This window comes from Phocoena sinus, chromosome 11 (genome assembly GCF_008692025.1).
Source record: "Phocoena sinus isolate mPhoSin1 chromosome 11, mPhoSin1.pri, whole genome shotgun sequence".
In the NCBI taxonomy this organism is placed as follows: domain Eukaryota; kingdom Metazoa; phylum Chordata; class Mammalia; order Artiodactyla; family Phocoenidae; genus Phocoena; species Phocoena sinus.
In genome coordinates, this window is record NC_045773.1 from 45,839,524 (window position 1) to 45,853,821 (window position 14,298).

Genomic DNA, 14,298 nt, shown 5'->3' on the forward strand with positions numbered 1-14,298 from the left:
CGCTTTTGTCCCCCTCCAATCCAGTCTCCTTACAGAAGCCGGAGTGATGTCTTGGTTTTGTTTCCCCCAGGCAGACCGTGAGACCAGGATTCCACTGTGGTGGTTCATCTGCAAGGGGACCCCAGGAAACACCTGTAGGGAAGAGGAAAGTGAGATGGAAGGAAGGCAGCCAACAAAGGGCGTCAACAAGCAGGTCACCACTGTGGGCGACTGGGGCTTAGTTCCACAGGAAAATTCTGAGAAATGGTATAAAATACACGTTCAGAGTTAGCCCACAAAGAGGTGAGGGATGCGAGGTATTTATAGCGAAATCTCCCCTTGGTCTTTGGTTGAGGGCTGTTCCTGGAGGTGTTAATTCCCTGGCATTTGGAGAAAGCCCCTGGCCAAAGCTTACAGCAGCTGGAAGTTGGAGGGAGACCTCTGAAGTTCATAGACAACTGGTCAGGTAGAGAACATACCTCTTTTATGATTGTAAATCAGATTGTGTTACTTCCTCGTTACCATAAGGCAAAGCATCTCAATGCCCTCGGTATCAGGTTCTGCAAGGACCCACGTGATCCATCCCTGTCTGCTGTCTCTAGCCCCGCCTCTTGGCACGTGGCCTCGGTCAGTTTCTTCAGGTGCAAGGGCCTCCGACTCCTCCTCCCCAGGGCCTCAGCTCTCCTGACTCTACTTCCCCGTTGTTATCCTCTTTCTCCTTTGTGCTATCCTATCTATTTTGTTTCTGACTCCCAGCACAGTATGTAAGTTTTATTTTATTTATTTGTTCATTTCTGTCTCTGTGTTTTGTTCACTACCACATCCCCAGCACCTAGCACAGGGCCAAGCTCTTGGTCTGGTCCTAGATAAGCACTTGTTGAATGAGTGAACGAGTGGATGAATGGATGAACAGATCAGTGAATGAATCCAGGGTCTCTGTATGATTTCCTATCTAGGTGCTGCTGTGTTCTGTCTCCTCCAATATCACTCCTTCCTCTAGACTGAGAAGAATCCCAAGGCCTTCTCCATTTCTTTTCGGGTCTGGTAGAGAATCTTAGAGGCAGAAAACAATGTGACAGTCATTTGTCCAGCCCTTGCCTCTGGCACGTAATTAACTTATGCATCCAGAACAGATGACAGCATAAAATGCTGTCTGATGTCCTCCACATCAGGTCCTGTGCCAGCACTTAGCATGTGTTGATGCATAACAGCCCTAGGGGAGCACAGTATTTTTAGCTCCTTTCCACAGGTGAGGAAACAGGCTTAGAAGGGCTAAGGAACTTGCCCACAGTCACGAGGCCTTAAGTGTTGGAGCTGGGATAGAATCTAGTGCGGCTTGGCCGTAGAGGGCATAGCCTTGCCCTCTTTGCTGACTTAACTGACTCTGGAAAAGTCATTTCTTCTAGGTCTCTTCTGGGTTAAGGTTGGCCCATTTCCTTCCCGGGGAGCCGGGTTCAGTCATTTGTGATCCTGTGTGTGTTCCTTATTTTGAGTTCAAGTCTATGGTTCATGGCATCTCCTCTGGCTTGGGCTCCCTGGAACATCAGGTGTTGTGGCAGTTAGAGAGGAGCCCAGATCCGTGACCACTGCTGACCTCTCAGGCTTCCAGCCAGTGACATGAAATATAATAGTAGCTACCGTTTATGGAGTGCCCACACATGAGCTCCTGCAAGTCCTACAACAGACCCAAGAGATGGGTGCTGCACTCCTCCCTCCTGCACAGGTGGTGCAGCCAACGGTGGAGGGGTGAAACAGCCTGCCCGGACAAGGGTGTTTAAAGGGTGACATCAAGCATCTTTACATATATTTAAAAGCAGGACCTCGGTTAGGGTGAAGTGTGATGGGCAGAATTCTAAGATGGTCTCCAAGATAACCACCCCCCTTAGCGTTAACTCCTGTCCTTGAGTAGGAATGAGACCTGTGAATAGATGGAATATCATTTCAGTGATTAGGTTATCAATCAGTTAACTTTGGGTGTTTCTTTTTTAATTGAAGTATAATTGACCTACAACACTATGTTAGTTCCAGGTGTACAACATAGTGATTTGATATTTCTGTACATTACAAAATGATCACCACGATAAGTCTAGTTTCCATCTGTCACCATACAAAGTTATTGCGATATTGTTGAGGTTACTAATCAGTTAACTTTCAGTTAATCAAAAGGGAGATTCTCCTGGGTGGGCCTGAGCCAATCAGGAGAGTCTTTCAAAGATGAAGCATCAGAGAGATTTTCCTGAGGGCCTCGAGGAAGAAAGTAAACAGCCATGCTCTGAACTGCCTATGGGGAGGGGCGGCCTCTGGAAGGACCCTGAGATCTCGGGGAACATAGTCTTAAAACCACGAGGAATGGTTTCTGCCAACAACCTGACTGAGCCCAGGAGAGGAGGCTGAGTTACAAAAGAGATGGAGCCCCGCCTTGAGTTCAGCCTGAGACCCTGGGCAGAGAAACCGGCAGAAACGGGACGGAATTCCGAGCCACGGAAACCGAGTTAATGAGTCCTTTTTAAGTGACTAAGCTCATGGTCATTTGTTTTGCAGCAATAGAAAATGAGTTCATGAGGCAAGGGAGGGGCCCCAGGTGCAAACATTTTAGGAGTGCCTGCCTGCTGTGCATGTCCCTGACAGCGAGAAGCGCTTTCTTCTGCCCCCGTCCTGCCTCTTTTTAGATTTTTTTTTAATCGTTCATATCCTTTGCCCCATTTTCTGTTGGATTGTTGGTCTTTTTCTTAATGACTTTAAGAGCTTTATATAGATTAAGGAAATTATTCTTTTGTTTTCATTGCATTGTAATATTTCTCTCAGGTTCCATTGTCAATTAAACTTTGTTTCTAGTCTTTCTGCTGTGCAGAAATTTAAAAAATTTTTTAATGTTGTTAACATTATCAGGTTTTTCTTTTATGATTTCTAGGTTAGTGTACTATGTTTTAAAGGGCCATCCTCATTTCAGGGTTATTTAAAAAATTCTCCCATGTGTTTACATATATCTTTGATCCATCTGGAAGTTATTTTGGAATAAGAGATCAGGTGCAAAACAATGATTTTTTTTTCAGATGGCAACCCAAATGTCCCAGCACCATTTGTTGAAAAATCATTCTTTCCCCCAATTTGAAATGCTGTCTTTATCATATAGCCAATTTCCATATGTACTAAAAAGTCTATTTCTGGACTCTTCTGTTCCAGTAAAGGGTCTATTTATGTGTCAGAATCACACTGTTTTAATTATCATGCTTTATATTTTAAGTTAATAACTGGGAGTGCTCGGTCTTTCTCATTGCTCTTTTTTAAGATTTTTCTGATAGTCTTACATACTATTCTTCTGTGAAATTTAGAGTCAGCTTGTTACTTCCTTTGCCTTCCCAAGTCCTTTTGGGACTTTACTGGAATCAAATTAAATTTGCATGGACTAACATAGAGGGCATTTACATCTTAAAATACAGGGTCATTCTAGCCAAGGACAGGCTATGTCTTTCCATTTATTCCTGTTCCTCAGAAGCATCTTGATGTTTTCTTGAGATAGATCTTCACTTCCATGTTGGGATGATACTGTTATTTCATCTTCTTGTGACCACTGAAAATGGCCTCTTTCCTTCCATTATATTGTTACTGACCTGGGTTCTTGGACTCTTTAATCAATAGAAAAATTTTTAAACATCTTTATTGGAGTATAATTGCTTTACAATGGTGTGTTAGTTTCTGCTTTATAATAAAGTGAACCAGCTATACATATACAACGAAAAGATAACCTTCAGAATGGGAGAAAATATTTGCAAACGAAACAACTGACAAAGGATTAATCTCCAAAATATACAAGCAGCTCATGCAGCTCAATATCAAAAAAACAAACAACCCAATCCAAAAATGGGCAGGAGACCTAAATTAATAGAAATTGATAAGAAGTCAGATGAGAAATTCAGGCAAGGCTTTATTGGAGCTCGTGCTGCAGCACACGGGAGCGAAAACAAGAAACAGGTTCCCTTGCTCACTTCCCAAGGCGAGGGCGAGCTGGTCCCTTAAATGGGGTGAGGCTGTGGGCGGACGGGTGGGTTGGACAGGAGGCTTAGCTTAGGTGGTCTGCACACCCCCTTGGTGGTGCCGTGTGCAGGGATCACGCGCGCGGGGCCCTCCTTTTGCTCCCGGCACCTCAGAAGTGACAGTTGGTTTGTGACCTTTTTGTATCTTATTGTTCATAATTTGCCCCACTGAACCTGTGTGCAGTTATTTTTAGTCCCTTATAGTTTCTTTGTATTGCAGGCACTCTGGTAAAGGGTCCCAGGTCCCAGCCTATCTCAATATGTTCTGGCACGTAGCTCTTGGTCTGTGTGAAGGATATTATCATTGTGTTATAGTTTGGTTACTGGCCTCTTGCTTACTTTGTACTGATTCTAACAGTTGCTTGGTTTATCCCCTGGGTTTTCCAAGTATACGATCATTTCTTCTGTAATGAATGCACTTTGTCTCCTCATTGCCTCTTCTTTCTTTCTTCTTACCTCACTACAGTTGTGGTGCCTCTAGATTAATGGTAAATAGTAATGGGATGATGGACTTGACTTGTTTCTTTTTGGGACAATTTCTAGTGTTTTGCCATTAAACATCATGCTGGCTTTTGACTGAAGAACTATTTGCTATTCTTGCTTTATTAAGAGTTTTTCTTGTCAGGAATGGATGTAAAAATTATATCAAATGCCTTTTGAGTATCCATGGAGGAGCTCACAATACTCCCCCCCTCTAGTGTATTGATGTGGGGACGTTTTGTGAAAGGTGTTCCCATGGTGACTCATCCCAGTTTTCTTGACTGGAACCTATTTTGCTGTGGTGGATTCATCTTTTCACGGCTGCTGGGTTTTGTGTTGATGTTTCAAATGTAGGGTGATCTACAGATGTCTTTTTAGATAAGGTCTAGTTCTTCTCAGACCATCTCCTCAAAGCCCACCAGCCAGTCTATTCACCCACATCCAGAGCTGGTGCTGAGACCTCTGGCCTCAGGCTTGGGGCAGATGAGGCATCCAGATGTTCCTCCCCTGGGCCTCCGGGAAGGTTGCCCTCTGTCAGGACACCAGGGGAGCACTGCAGAGGGAGTCATCAGAGGAGAGTAAGAGTCAGTGCAGAGTAACCGACTCCTCTCCCACCCCGACCTCCCCAAAGCCTCACAAATTCTTTAACAGACCAGTCCTGCTGCTCTCCTTGGACAGAGATGCTGCCACTCTGGGGCAATCTGGCAGTGAGCTGGCCTGGCCAAGAGCCACCCTTCCCATCCAGAAGAACCTGGGCCTGTGACTGTCCCCAGGTGAGGGGAAGGTCCTGCATAGGGGGCAGGGCCACCAGGGACAGCAGGCAGTTCTTCTGGAATGCACCAGACTCAGATCAGGCACTGGCTGAGGAATGCGTCTTGGCCCAGGAGCCTGGTGGATAGGTTAGAGGACTCGGGCCACCCCTCGTGCCCTGTGCTGGGCTACTCCCAGACCTCCCCTCCCCACAGCTGGGCCTGGTGTCCCTCTTGGCAGACTGCAGTGTCTTGTCCCACCAGATGTCCTGTTTGGGGACCCCAGAGCCAGGCCTCCCCCTGAAGCCTTCTGGTGTTGGTATCCTGGGCAGGGATGTAGGGCTCACCTGACAGGCAGGCGTTCGGTGATCAGTCCTCATGTGAAGCACCCCCCGACCCCAGCCCCAGATCCTTGCTGCTGTCAGCCAGCCATGCGCTTCTTTCATTCATCCTTTCACTCAAAAACCTCAGCTGAGTCTCGTTGTGCAAAACAAGTGCTGGGGATCAGGTTGAACCATATCTTCTTTTTTGCATTGGGGAGCTTGTACTCTCTGGTGCCAAAAAACGTGTACCTGCCACCCAGTCTGACTCAGTGGTCAGAGCCATACTTGCCTGGGTCTGAGTCTAGGCGCCACCGCTTTCTTTCTTTTTTTTTGGCCACGCCGGCATGTGGGGTCTTAGCGTGGCGTGTGGGATCTTAGTTTCCTGACCAGGGATCAATCCCGCGCCCTCTGCGTTGGAAGCGTGGAGTCTTAACCACTGGACTGCCAGGGAAGTCCCTAGGTGCCACCACTTTCGCTCTGTGGGACCCTAGGCACGTTACTAGCCTCTGTGACTCAGTTCCCTCATCTTTTTTTTTTTTTTTTTTTTTGCGGTACGCGGGCCTCTCACTGTTGTGGCCTCTCCCGTTGCGGAGCACAGGCTCCAGACGCGCAGGCTCAGTGGCCATGGCTCACGGGCCCAGCCGCTCCGTGGCATGTGGGATCTTCCCAGACCAGGGCACGAACCTGTGTCCCCTGCATCGGCAGGTGGACTCTCAACCATTGCGCCACCAGGGAAGCCCAGTTCCCTCATCTTTGAAATGGGGATAATAACCGTATCTGGCTCCTGGCTGCTGGGAGCGGTTAAATGAGTGGTGATGGGTAAAGCACTCAGAGTGGTACCCAGCACAGAGTAAGGGCTTCACAACTGTTTAACTAGAATTAAACAAAAACTTCACGATCATCCAACTCTGCTAGGTTCATCAGAAAACCAAAACTGCAAAGGATTATCATTTTTTCTTGGTAACTCCTCATTTTTTCAAAAAGGGGGAAAAAAATCAAATCCTGAAGCGATTTGGGAATGAAGCTTAAGCTTGGTCCTGCTTGACTACTGCAGTTTAAACTGAATTTCTCTTCAGTGGAAAAAAGTTCCCAGACAGCGTGGCAAATTAATCACACTGGCAACTGCACCTGGCCAGCCCCTTCCTGTTCAGCATTCAAATGGGTGTACATCTGGGGACGCCAGCGCCGCCTGTATCACATGGGCTGTTATTCCTTGTAGCTTCCAGCATTTCAACTTGCAACGCTGCAGCGAGTTGAAGTCTGCACAGGGTCAGGGAGCGTTTGGCAGGAGAAAGGGGGTTTGGCTGGCTGTGCATCAGGCATCACGTGAAATCCAGAGCAGTTACTATATTTCAGTCTTGCTAGAACTGTCCTGGCGTTTATTCTCCCAGCCAAAGAGGACTTGGTAGGTGGTGTCCATCTGACAGATTTGTCTGCACTCCAGAAACCAGGCCTGCACGTAGAAGAGAGTGGCTAGATTGTCATGGCTTGCTTTATTTCAGACTCTGGTTCTCAGGCCTATAGGTGGGGTGGGGCCGGGGCTTCTGGAGGGAGGAACCCTGAGATTCCTCCAGGCCTTTGGGCCTGTCCCTTCCAGGGCCCTCCAGGACAACCACCCTTGCTTTGTTTACATCATCACCTTGTGTGGTCCTTAGTGAGGTCCTGAGGGAGTATCACTGCTCCACTTTGTGGATGAGAAAACTGAGGTGTAGTGGGGTTAACTAACTTCCTTAGGTCATGGAGTTAGGACACAGTGGAGCCACGATTCACCCCCAGATCTACTGAGCTCCAAACCAGGGTCACAGGCATGGCCCAGATTGTAGGCCAAATTCCCCTCTCTGCGTTTCTGTATGGCCCATGAGCTAAGAATGGTTTTAACATTTTTAAGTGGTTGAAAAGCTCAAAGGAAGAATATTTTGTGACATATGGAAATTATATGAAATTAAAATGTCAGTGTATGTAAGTAAAGGTTTTGTGGAACATAGCTATGACCATTTGTTTGCATATTAGGTAGAATACATACAATATGCACTACAGAGGCAGAGGTGGGTAGTCGTGACAGAGACCGTATGGCCTCCAAAGCCTGAAGTGTTTACTGTCTGGCCCTTTATAGAAAAGGCTTGCCGACCTCTGTTCTAAACCTCTATGTGGGCAGCCTCGAAGCCTCCTGCTGAGGAAGGCATGTGTGTGAATGCATGGAGGAGGACCACCCTCACCCGCTAAGTTCTAGGACCATATGGAGAAATATGGGGGCGTGATACTAGCCTCAGGTGGATTCAAAAATAGTCAGGGCAAATAGAGGTCTCTGGGGCATATGCCGCAGGGCTCCGTCCTCAGCCCCGTCCCAGTCAACACTTGCGTTACGAGCCTGAGCGAGGATACTGGGGCTCCGGTGCACCCAGCTGATTGCTCTCGTTCCTTCTGCACAGAGCCCTGGTGTGATTCACCTTCCCCCCATGCCTGGGCTCAGAGGTCTGTGCATCCCTGACTGCCACTGGACCAGGGATGATCCTGTGTCCAACTATGGTCCAGTCAGGCTGAAAGGAAGGACTCCTATTCCGTGATTGTTGAGGGGTAGCTTCCTTTTCTCTCCTCGCCTCCCTGCCCCTCCCTCCCTCCCTTCCTGTGTCTCTATCTCCTTCTCTCTAGACATAACAAGGAAAAACATACCCACAACAGCCACCTGCAGGCTTCCTGAGACAACAAAGGGATGTCCTTAACATTGTGCGGGTACAGTGAGAAGCAGAAAGAAACCCGAGTCCTTACCGTGACAGTAGGAGCTGCTAAATCCCCCAGCTGCCCCACCACGAGACTTCCTGCGGTAGATGATCTTAATTTCCCCTACAGTTAAAGCCATTTTGAGCCAGGCTTTTCTGTTACTTGTAATTGTTGTTCTCCAAAGTCTGGGAGACCAAAGCAGTGACTGTCTGCGCCGGGGACTCATTCGTGGGCTCGCTGCCTGGACAGGGCTCTGGCCGTTTGCCCCCGGCCAAGCTGGGCCTGTCCTCCAGGTTTGGGACAGTAGCTGGGACTGTTTAACACTGTCTCACTTCTGGACTCCGGTTTTGTGAGGTTGATTGGTGAATAGAACTATAGTTATTTTCTGGCTTGTGTAGAAGGAAATCAATTTTGTATTTCTTCAGAACATGTGAGAGTTACCTACAAAGGGAGATGGAAATGGAGGGAGACCTTTTCTGGCCAGCGCTGAGCTGGGCCCGAGTGGACTGCGAGGGGGCTGGCCCGGCTTTGATGAGCGCCGCATCCTGGGGCTTATAGGTTGTGTCGTCCCCCCAACCCCGCCCCCGTCCCCTCTGCCCTTTGTGGAGGGGGTTGGCTGCATGTGGCAGAGGGAGGCACGATGGTGGTGCTGGCTAAAGCTGGATCAGATCTTCGGCTTGGGTTGGCAGAACAGCCTCCTTCACAGTTTTGAAAGCTCTTCTCCAACCTTAACTAGTGTAATGATGGGGACCTCACTTGACCTCTAACTGGCTCACCCTTCCCGACCTTCGGGGAAGCGGGGCAGGATAACAGAGAGCACTGGGCTCAAGCCAGGCAGACCTCGGTTCAAATCCCGGCTGTACTGCTTTCACATGTAGGACCTTGGGCAAGTCTGGGGTCAGTGTCCCCCTGTGTAAATGGGGACAGTAATGTTTCTATTGCAAGGCTGCAGTGAGGAGTGGGTGAGATAGAGATGCAGCAGTGGTGCCGGTCATCTGAGTGATGTCTTCTGACCCCACCAATTCTCCACCTCCAGCTGGGTGTACAATTTGATTCTGACACTATCCACCTGGACTCAATGTCGGATCCCACAAGGGAAGGGCTCATTCCCACAAGACTGCTGATTCAGGTACCAGTCACAAATCCTGGGCCACCCGGACTTCTGACCAACTGGCTATAAGTTGGGGGTTCTCATGACCCCCTCCGCATGTTTAATAATTTGCTAGAATGGCTCATAGAACTCAGGAAAACGCTTTACTTTTGTGTACTGGTTTATTACAAAGGATGTAAGTGAACAGTCAGTTGAAGAGGTACATGGGGTGAGAGGTCTGGAAGGGTCCCAAGTATACAACCCTGTATGTCCTCATGGAGTCGGGGTGCATCACCCTCCTGGCATGTGGGTGTGTTCTCCAACCTGGAAGCTCCCCAAGTCTCACTGTTGAAGACTTTTTATAACCCAGTTTCCAGCTCTCCTACTCTTCCCAGAAGTTGGAGGGTAGGGTTGAAAGTTCTGCTCTCTACTTGTCTATCTGGCAATCAGCCTGAAGTGATCTAAGGGCCCCGCTGAGTCACCTTATTAAACTCTGATATGGTCAGAGGGTTTATTATGAATAACAAAAGGCACTCATATCACTGAGCAAATTGCAGGGGTTTTAGGAGCTCTGTGCCAGGAACCAGGGAAGAGACCATATTTCTTATTAAAGCACATCGTGGTCATCCCTGAGGGAGCGTCATTGCTCCCATTTTAGGCATCCAGTGTAAGAGGAGCCAGGAACAGGACTGCTCTCCTTCCTGACTTTGATTCAGGCCTCCTGCAGGGTGAAAGCACTGTCCTAAGGCAGGAGCTGCCTGGATGGTCATTAAAAGATTTTTATCTCTGTAAAGGGAGGAATCCCTGACGTAGCATTTGCTGATTAAAGAGAAAGTGGTCATGTGTGGGTCTCCCCAGGCAGACCAGACAGTCAGCCCCAGGCTGGAGCTCAGGGCCAGTGGCAGAGATTAAGCAGTGAATGTTGGGTGGAAATCCACGCAGTGTGGGCAAGCAGTCCTGGTGCAGGGCAGGCTGGCTGAGGAGCAAGCAGAAGCCCCATCACAGCCGGAGGCCAGCAGCAGAGCTGACCAGCGCCAAGATCCCTGAGGATGGCCCCCAGCGTGTGGCCCCAGGGCTCCGGCGGCCCGAGTGCTGGGCCCTCAGAGGACGGTGTCCCCGCAGGTCCATGACCGCCTGGATCGCTATTGCTGCGGCTTCGAGCCCGAGCCCTCGGACCCCTGTGTGGAAGAGAGGCTCCGAGAGAAATGCCGGAACCCGGGGGAGCTGCGGCTGGTCCACATCTTGGTATGTCCCCAGGTCGCCCCAGACTCAGGTCTTCCTGTCTCCATCAGCAGATGCTGTTGGCAAGTGTCAGAGATCACGTGACCTTGGGGTGTCCCAATCCTGTTCTTTTCAGCAGCAGAACCCTTTAAATGTTTTCAGGAAGCCTTAATATATAGAACTGACACAGGCGGAACTCTGAGGATGTGGTTTAGGTAGGTATGGGGTGTGGGCTGGAGCTGTTGTCACTAACGCCTCTGAGCCCTGAAGACTCCGGGGACGCCCTAAGTCTCCAGGAAGCAGAGTGTGATTACTGTGTGTCTAGTAGGATGTCCTCAATGAGCCAGTAAATATGGAAATTGGGGCCTGGAGCGGGGAAGGGGGTTTCCCAAGCTGCATGTCTGGCTGGTGGCAGTGATGGGGCGCTCTCCTGGCCCCTGATGGCTCACAGGCTGGGGCTGTTGGAGGAGCGCTGTGCTGCGTCCTGTGAAAGCTACAGCCCAGGGTGGGAAGCCGTGTGCCGAGGCCATCGGTGAGAGGCTGGTGGGGCAGAACAGCCGCTTCTCCTGCGTGAGGAGCAAAGCGCCACCCCGGGGAGGGGCTGCTCTGTCCTCTCCCAGTGAGGCTGGTGTCCTCACCGCCTCACCTTGGCCAGCTGCTTTGGACGGTAGCCGTCAGATGCTGCCCTGGGCCGAGCGTCAGGCAGCCCCACCAGCCCGCAGGCCAGGGCTGCCTCGTGGTGCTGCTGGGCGGTGGGAACTCTCCCTCCCCTGCCCCAGAGCCACCTCTCTCCTTCCCCAGTAAAAGGCAAATATTCCTGGGAGAGGGAGGGCTTTTATATCCATCCTTTACCCCTGGTGGGCAGCTGTCTCACAGATCCTTCCCGATATCAGTTTTTGGAGGGAGGGGTCATCGGGTTTCGAGAAATAGATGATCCCTGGTGTGTGCAGGGGGGTGAGAGGTAGAAGAAGCAGAGAGAGGGGAAGCTGAGGTCCTGAAGACAGAAGTTCATAATTTAAGCCCAGGTTGCTGAAGAGAATTGTGGGAAACTACCAGGGAATCTTGGCAAATGTGTAGGAATGGAGTGTGTGCATGGGGGTGGGAGCCGGAAGAGATGGCCTCCTGTTCCCACCATACCAGAGTTTTAAGGTGCTAAAGAATTCCCTGCTGCTGATTTCAGTGGTTTTTTTGGTTGGTGTTTTGTTTTGTTTTGTTTTTTTGCGGTACACAGGCCTGTCACTGCTGTGGGCTCTCCCATTGCAGAGCACAGGCTCCGGACGTGCAGGCTCAGTGGCCATGGCTCACGGGCCCAGCCGCTCCGTGGCATGTGGGATCTTCCCAGACCGGGACACGAACCCATGTCCCCTGCATCAGCAGGCGGACTCCCAACCACTGCGCCACCAGGGAAGCCCTGATTTCAGTTTTGAAGAGTTTTCAGAGGCCCTAAAACTGTGGGGACAGGATGGGCAGTGCTATCTGAGGATGGAGGGTATCTTGTGTCCTCGGTGATGCTCAGGGGAACACCTGGGACAGGGGCACAGGGCGCACGTGGGCGGGCATACGTGTGTGAGGGTGCACATGTACGATACATCCCACAGCCTCAGCCCGTGGGTGGGCTACCACTGCCCCTTCCCATTTCCACCCGTGCTCCTCAGCCCTTCGGCCGCCAGAACAGGAATCAGTCCCTCTGCCTTGCAATTTTGCAGAAGGTGCTGTGGCTTTTGGCTATGGGTCCAGGTTTGAACCAGCCAGCTACTGATTAGCTGTGTGACCTTATGCAAATTACTTCTTTGTGCCTCTGTTTCTGTAAAATGAGGCTAGTATCAGTGGCCACCTCCCAAGGTTGCTGGGAGGGTTCACTGAGAGGGTGCCTGGATGTCCTAAGCACGGCAGTGGCGTGGAGTGAGCTCACTGCACAGTGCGAGGGGAGCAGCTGGGCGAGTAGCAGGCTGGGTGGTGGGACTGACAGCTCAGGGCCCCCCAAGCTGCTGAGCCCCGACAGAGTCCAGGGGCCCTGGCTAGGCTGCTCCCTGACTCTCCTCTGTCTCTGTCCATGTTCTTGCCTGAGGTCCGGAGCAGTGATCTCTCTCATCTGGTCTACATCGATAACGCCGGCAACCTTCAGCACCCGGAGCACAAGCTGAATTTCCGGCTGCTGGAGGGCATCGACGGGTGAGGGTCAGAGCGGCTGGGTGGAGGTTCAGGGGCTGAGGCTTGATGGCCCTGCTGTAGACCTTGAACTGCGGCTCCAGAGAAGCCCACAGTCCCTCAGACAAAAGCTGCTGGATGAGCCTCAGAAGGGGGTGAGGAGTCCTGGGAAAGCTGAGGGGATACAGCCAGCAGGCCCTTCAAGTCCATGATGGGCTGCCCCCTCCCCAGTATCCAGAGGGCCTCCTGGCCCTGCACAACATGGGCTGCCCTGCTGGGGAGTGGGCAGGCTGGCCCTTCCCTCGCAGGGAGCTAGCCTGGGAGACACCTTCCCTGCTCACACCTGCAGCGGCTGGGCCTTCCTAGGGCTCCTCACTTCACCCGGGACAGCAGAGTGGATTCACCCACTCAGGGAGGTGGGACCCATCGAAAGCTCTATCCCCTGCCTGCTGTCACAGCAGAGCGGGTGGAAGGGTTCCTGGATAACTAGTCAGCAGGTGGCCCTGGAGACTTTGCGGGCTGGCTTTGCGGGCCCCCAGCTGTGCAAGTTCTGGCCGACTGGCCTGGCCTTTCACGGAAACTCTCTGAGATGGCTTTTGCTCTTCCTTTCTGTTATGGGACTGGGGGACCTTCCTCCAGGTTTCCTGAGTCTGTCGTGAAGGTTCTCGCATCAGGGTGTCTACAGAATATGCTGCTCAAGTCACTGCAGACAGACCCGGTGTTCTGGGAAAGCCAAGGCGGGCAACAGGGCCTACGGCAGGTCCTCCAGACCCTGGAGCGGCGAGGACAGGTCCTGCTGAGCCACATCCAGATGCACAACCTGACACTCTTCAGGGACGAGGGCCCGTAAGCCCCCCACGGTCTGGGCAGGACTCTCACCTCACTGCAGGGGGAAGAAGCGGGGGCATCTCACGACATGACCTGAGTGGATAAGTGCCCATCCTCACGGCCACATTTTCTTGGGTTTACCCATCTTGAAGACAAAAGGGAAAAGCCCGAAATCAGGAGGGCACCATGGATTCCACAGGACGTGTCATCTGCTTAGGATGGTGGAGGAGGTGGTGGGTGTTGGGTTTTCAGTCTCATCACGTTCTTTTCTGCCTGCTCAGCCCTGGCTGTTTACTCCCTTGCACCAATAAATACACAAGAATGTTCTATGAACTGCCCCAGGTACTGTAAAGTCGCGCGTTCCACATGCACATGCGGAGCTGGACAACCCTGTGTGTGTGTGTGTGCGTGTGTAGAGGTGCGTAGGTAGTTGTGCACGTGTGGTATGCGTGTATGCCCACATGCATACATGAGAGGAGCCTGATAAAGGATCTTCACAGAGTTGTACTTGTGGCCCAGAACTGCTCTGGCTGAAAGTGAACTCAGGTCCAAGAAATGAAACACTAAGCATTTTGTCTTTATAGGCTTTAGATGTTCAATCCTTATTCACTTACGTTTTTGGTTTAAGAATTATGAAAGTAATACATGCTCACTAAAAACAGATTCATAAATAATAGAAGCATGTAAGATAAAAAGTGAGAGTTCCAGAAACCCCCTAGAGATGTGAT

General features: G+C 50.8%; 1 protein-coding gene across 3 annotated transcripts in view; it reads left to right on the forward strand.

Moving 5' to 3' along the window:
- GASK1A (golgi associated kinase 1A) overlaps positions 1-13,903 on the forward strand; it is a 103,279-nt gene extending 89,376 nt beyond the window's left edge. For all 3 annotated transcript variants that reach the window (XM_032648676.1, XM_032648677.1, XM_032648678.1), the window contains 3 exons: positions 10,496-10,618; positions 12,663-12,766; positions 13,382-13,903. In XM_032648676.1, the coding sequence (XP_032504567.1) occupies positions 10,496-10,618; positions 12,663-12,766; positions 13,382-13,592 (438 nt within the window). In that variant the 3' untranslated portion in view covers positions 13,593-13,903. The remainder of the gene's footprint in view (positions 1-10,495; positions 10,619-12,662; positions 12,767-13,381) is intronic.
- The last annotated feature ends 395 nt before the right edge of the window (positions 13,904-14,298 follow it).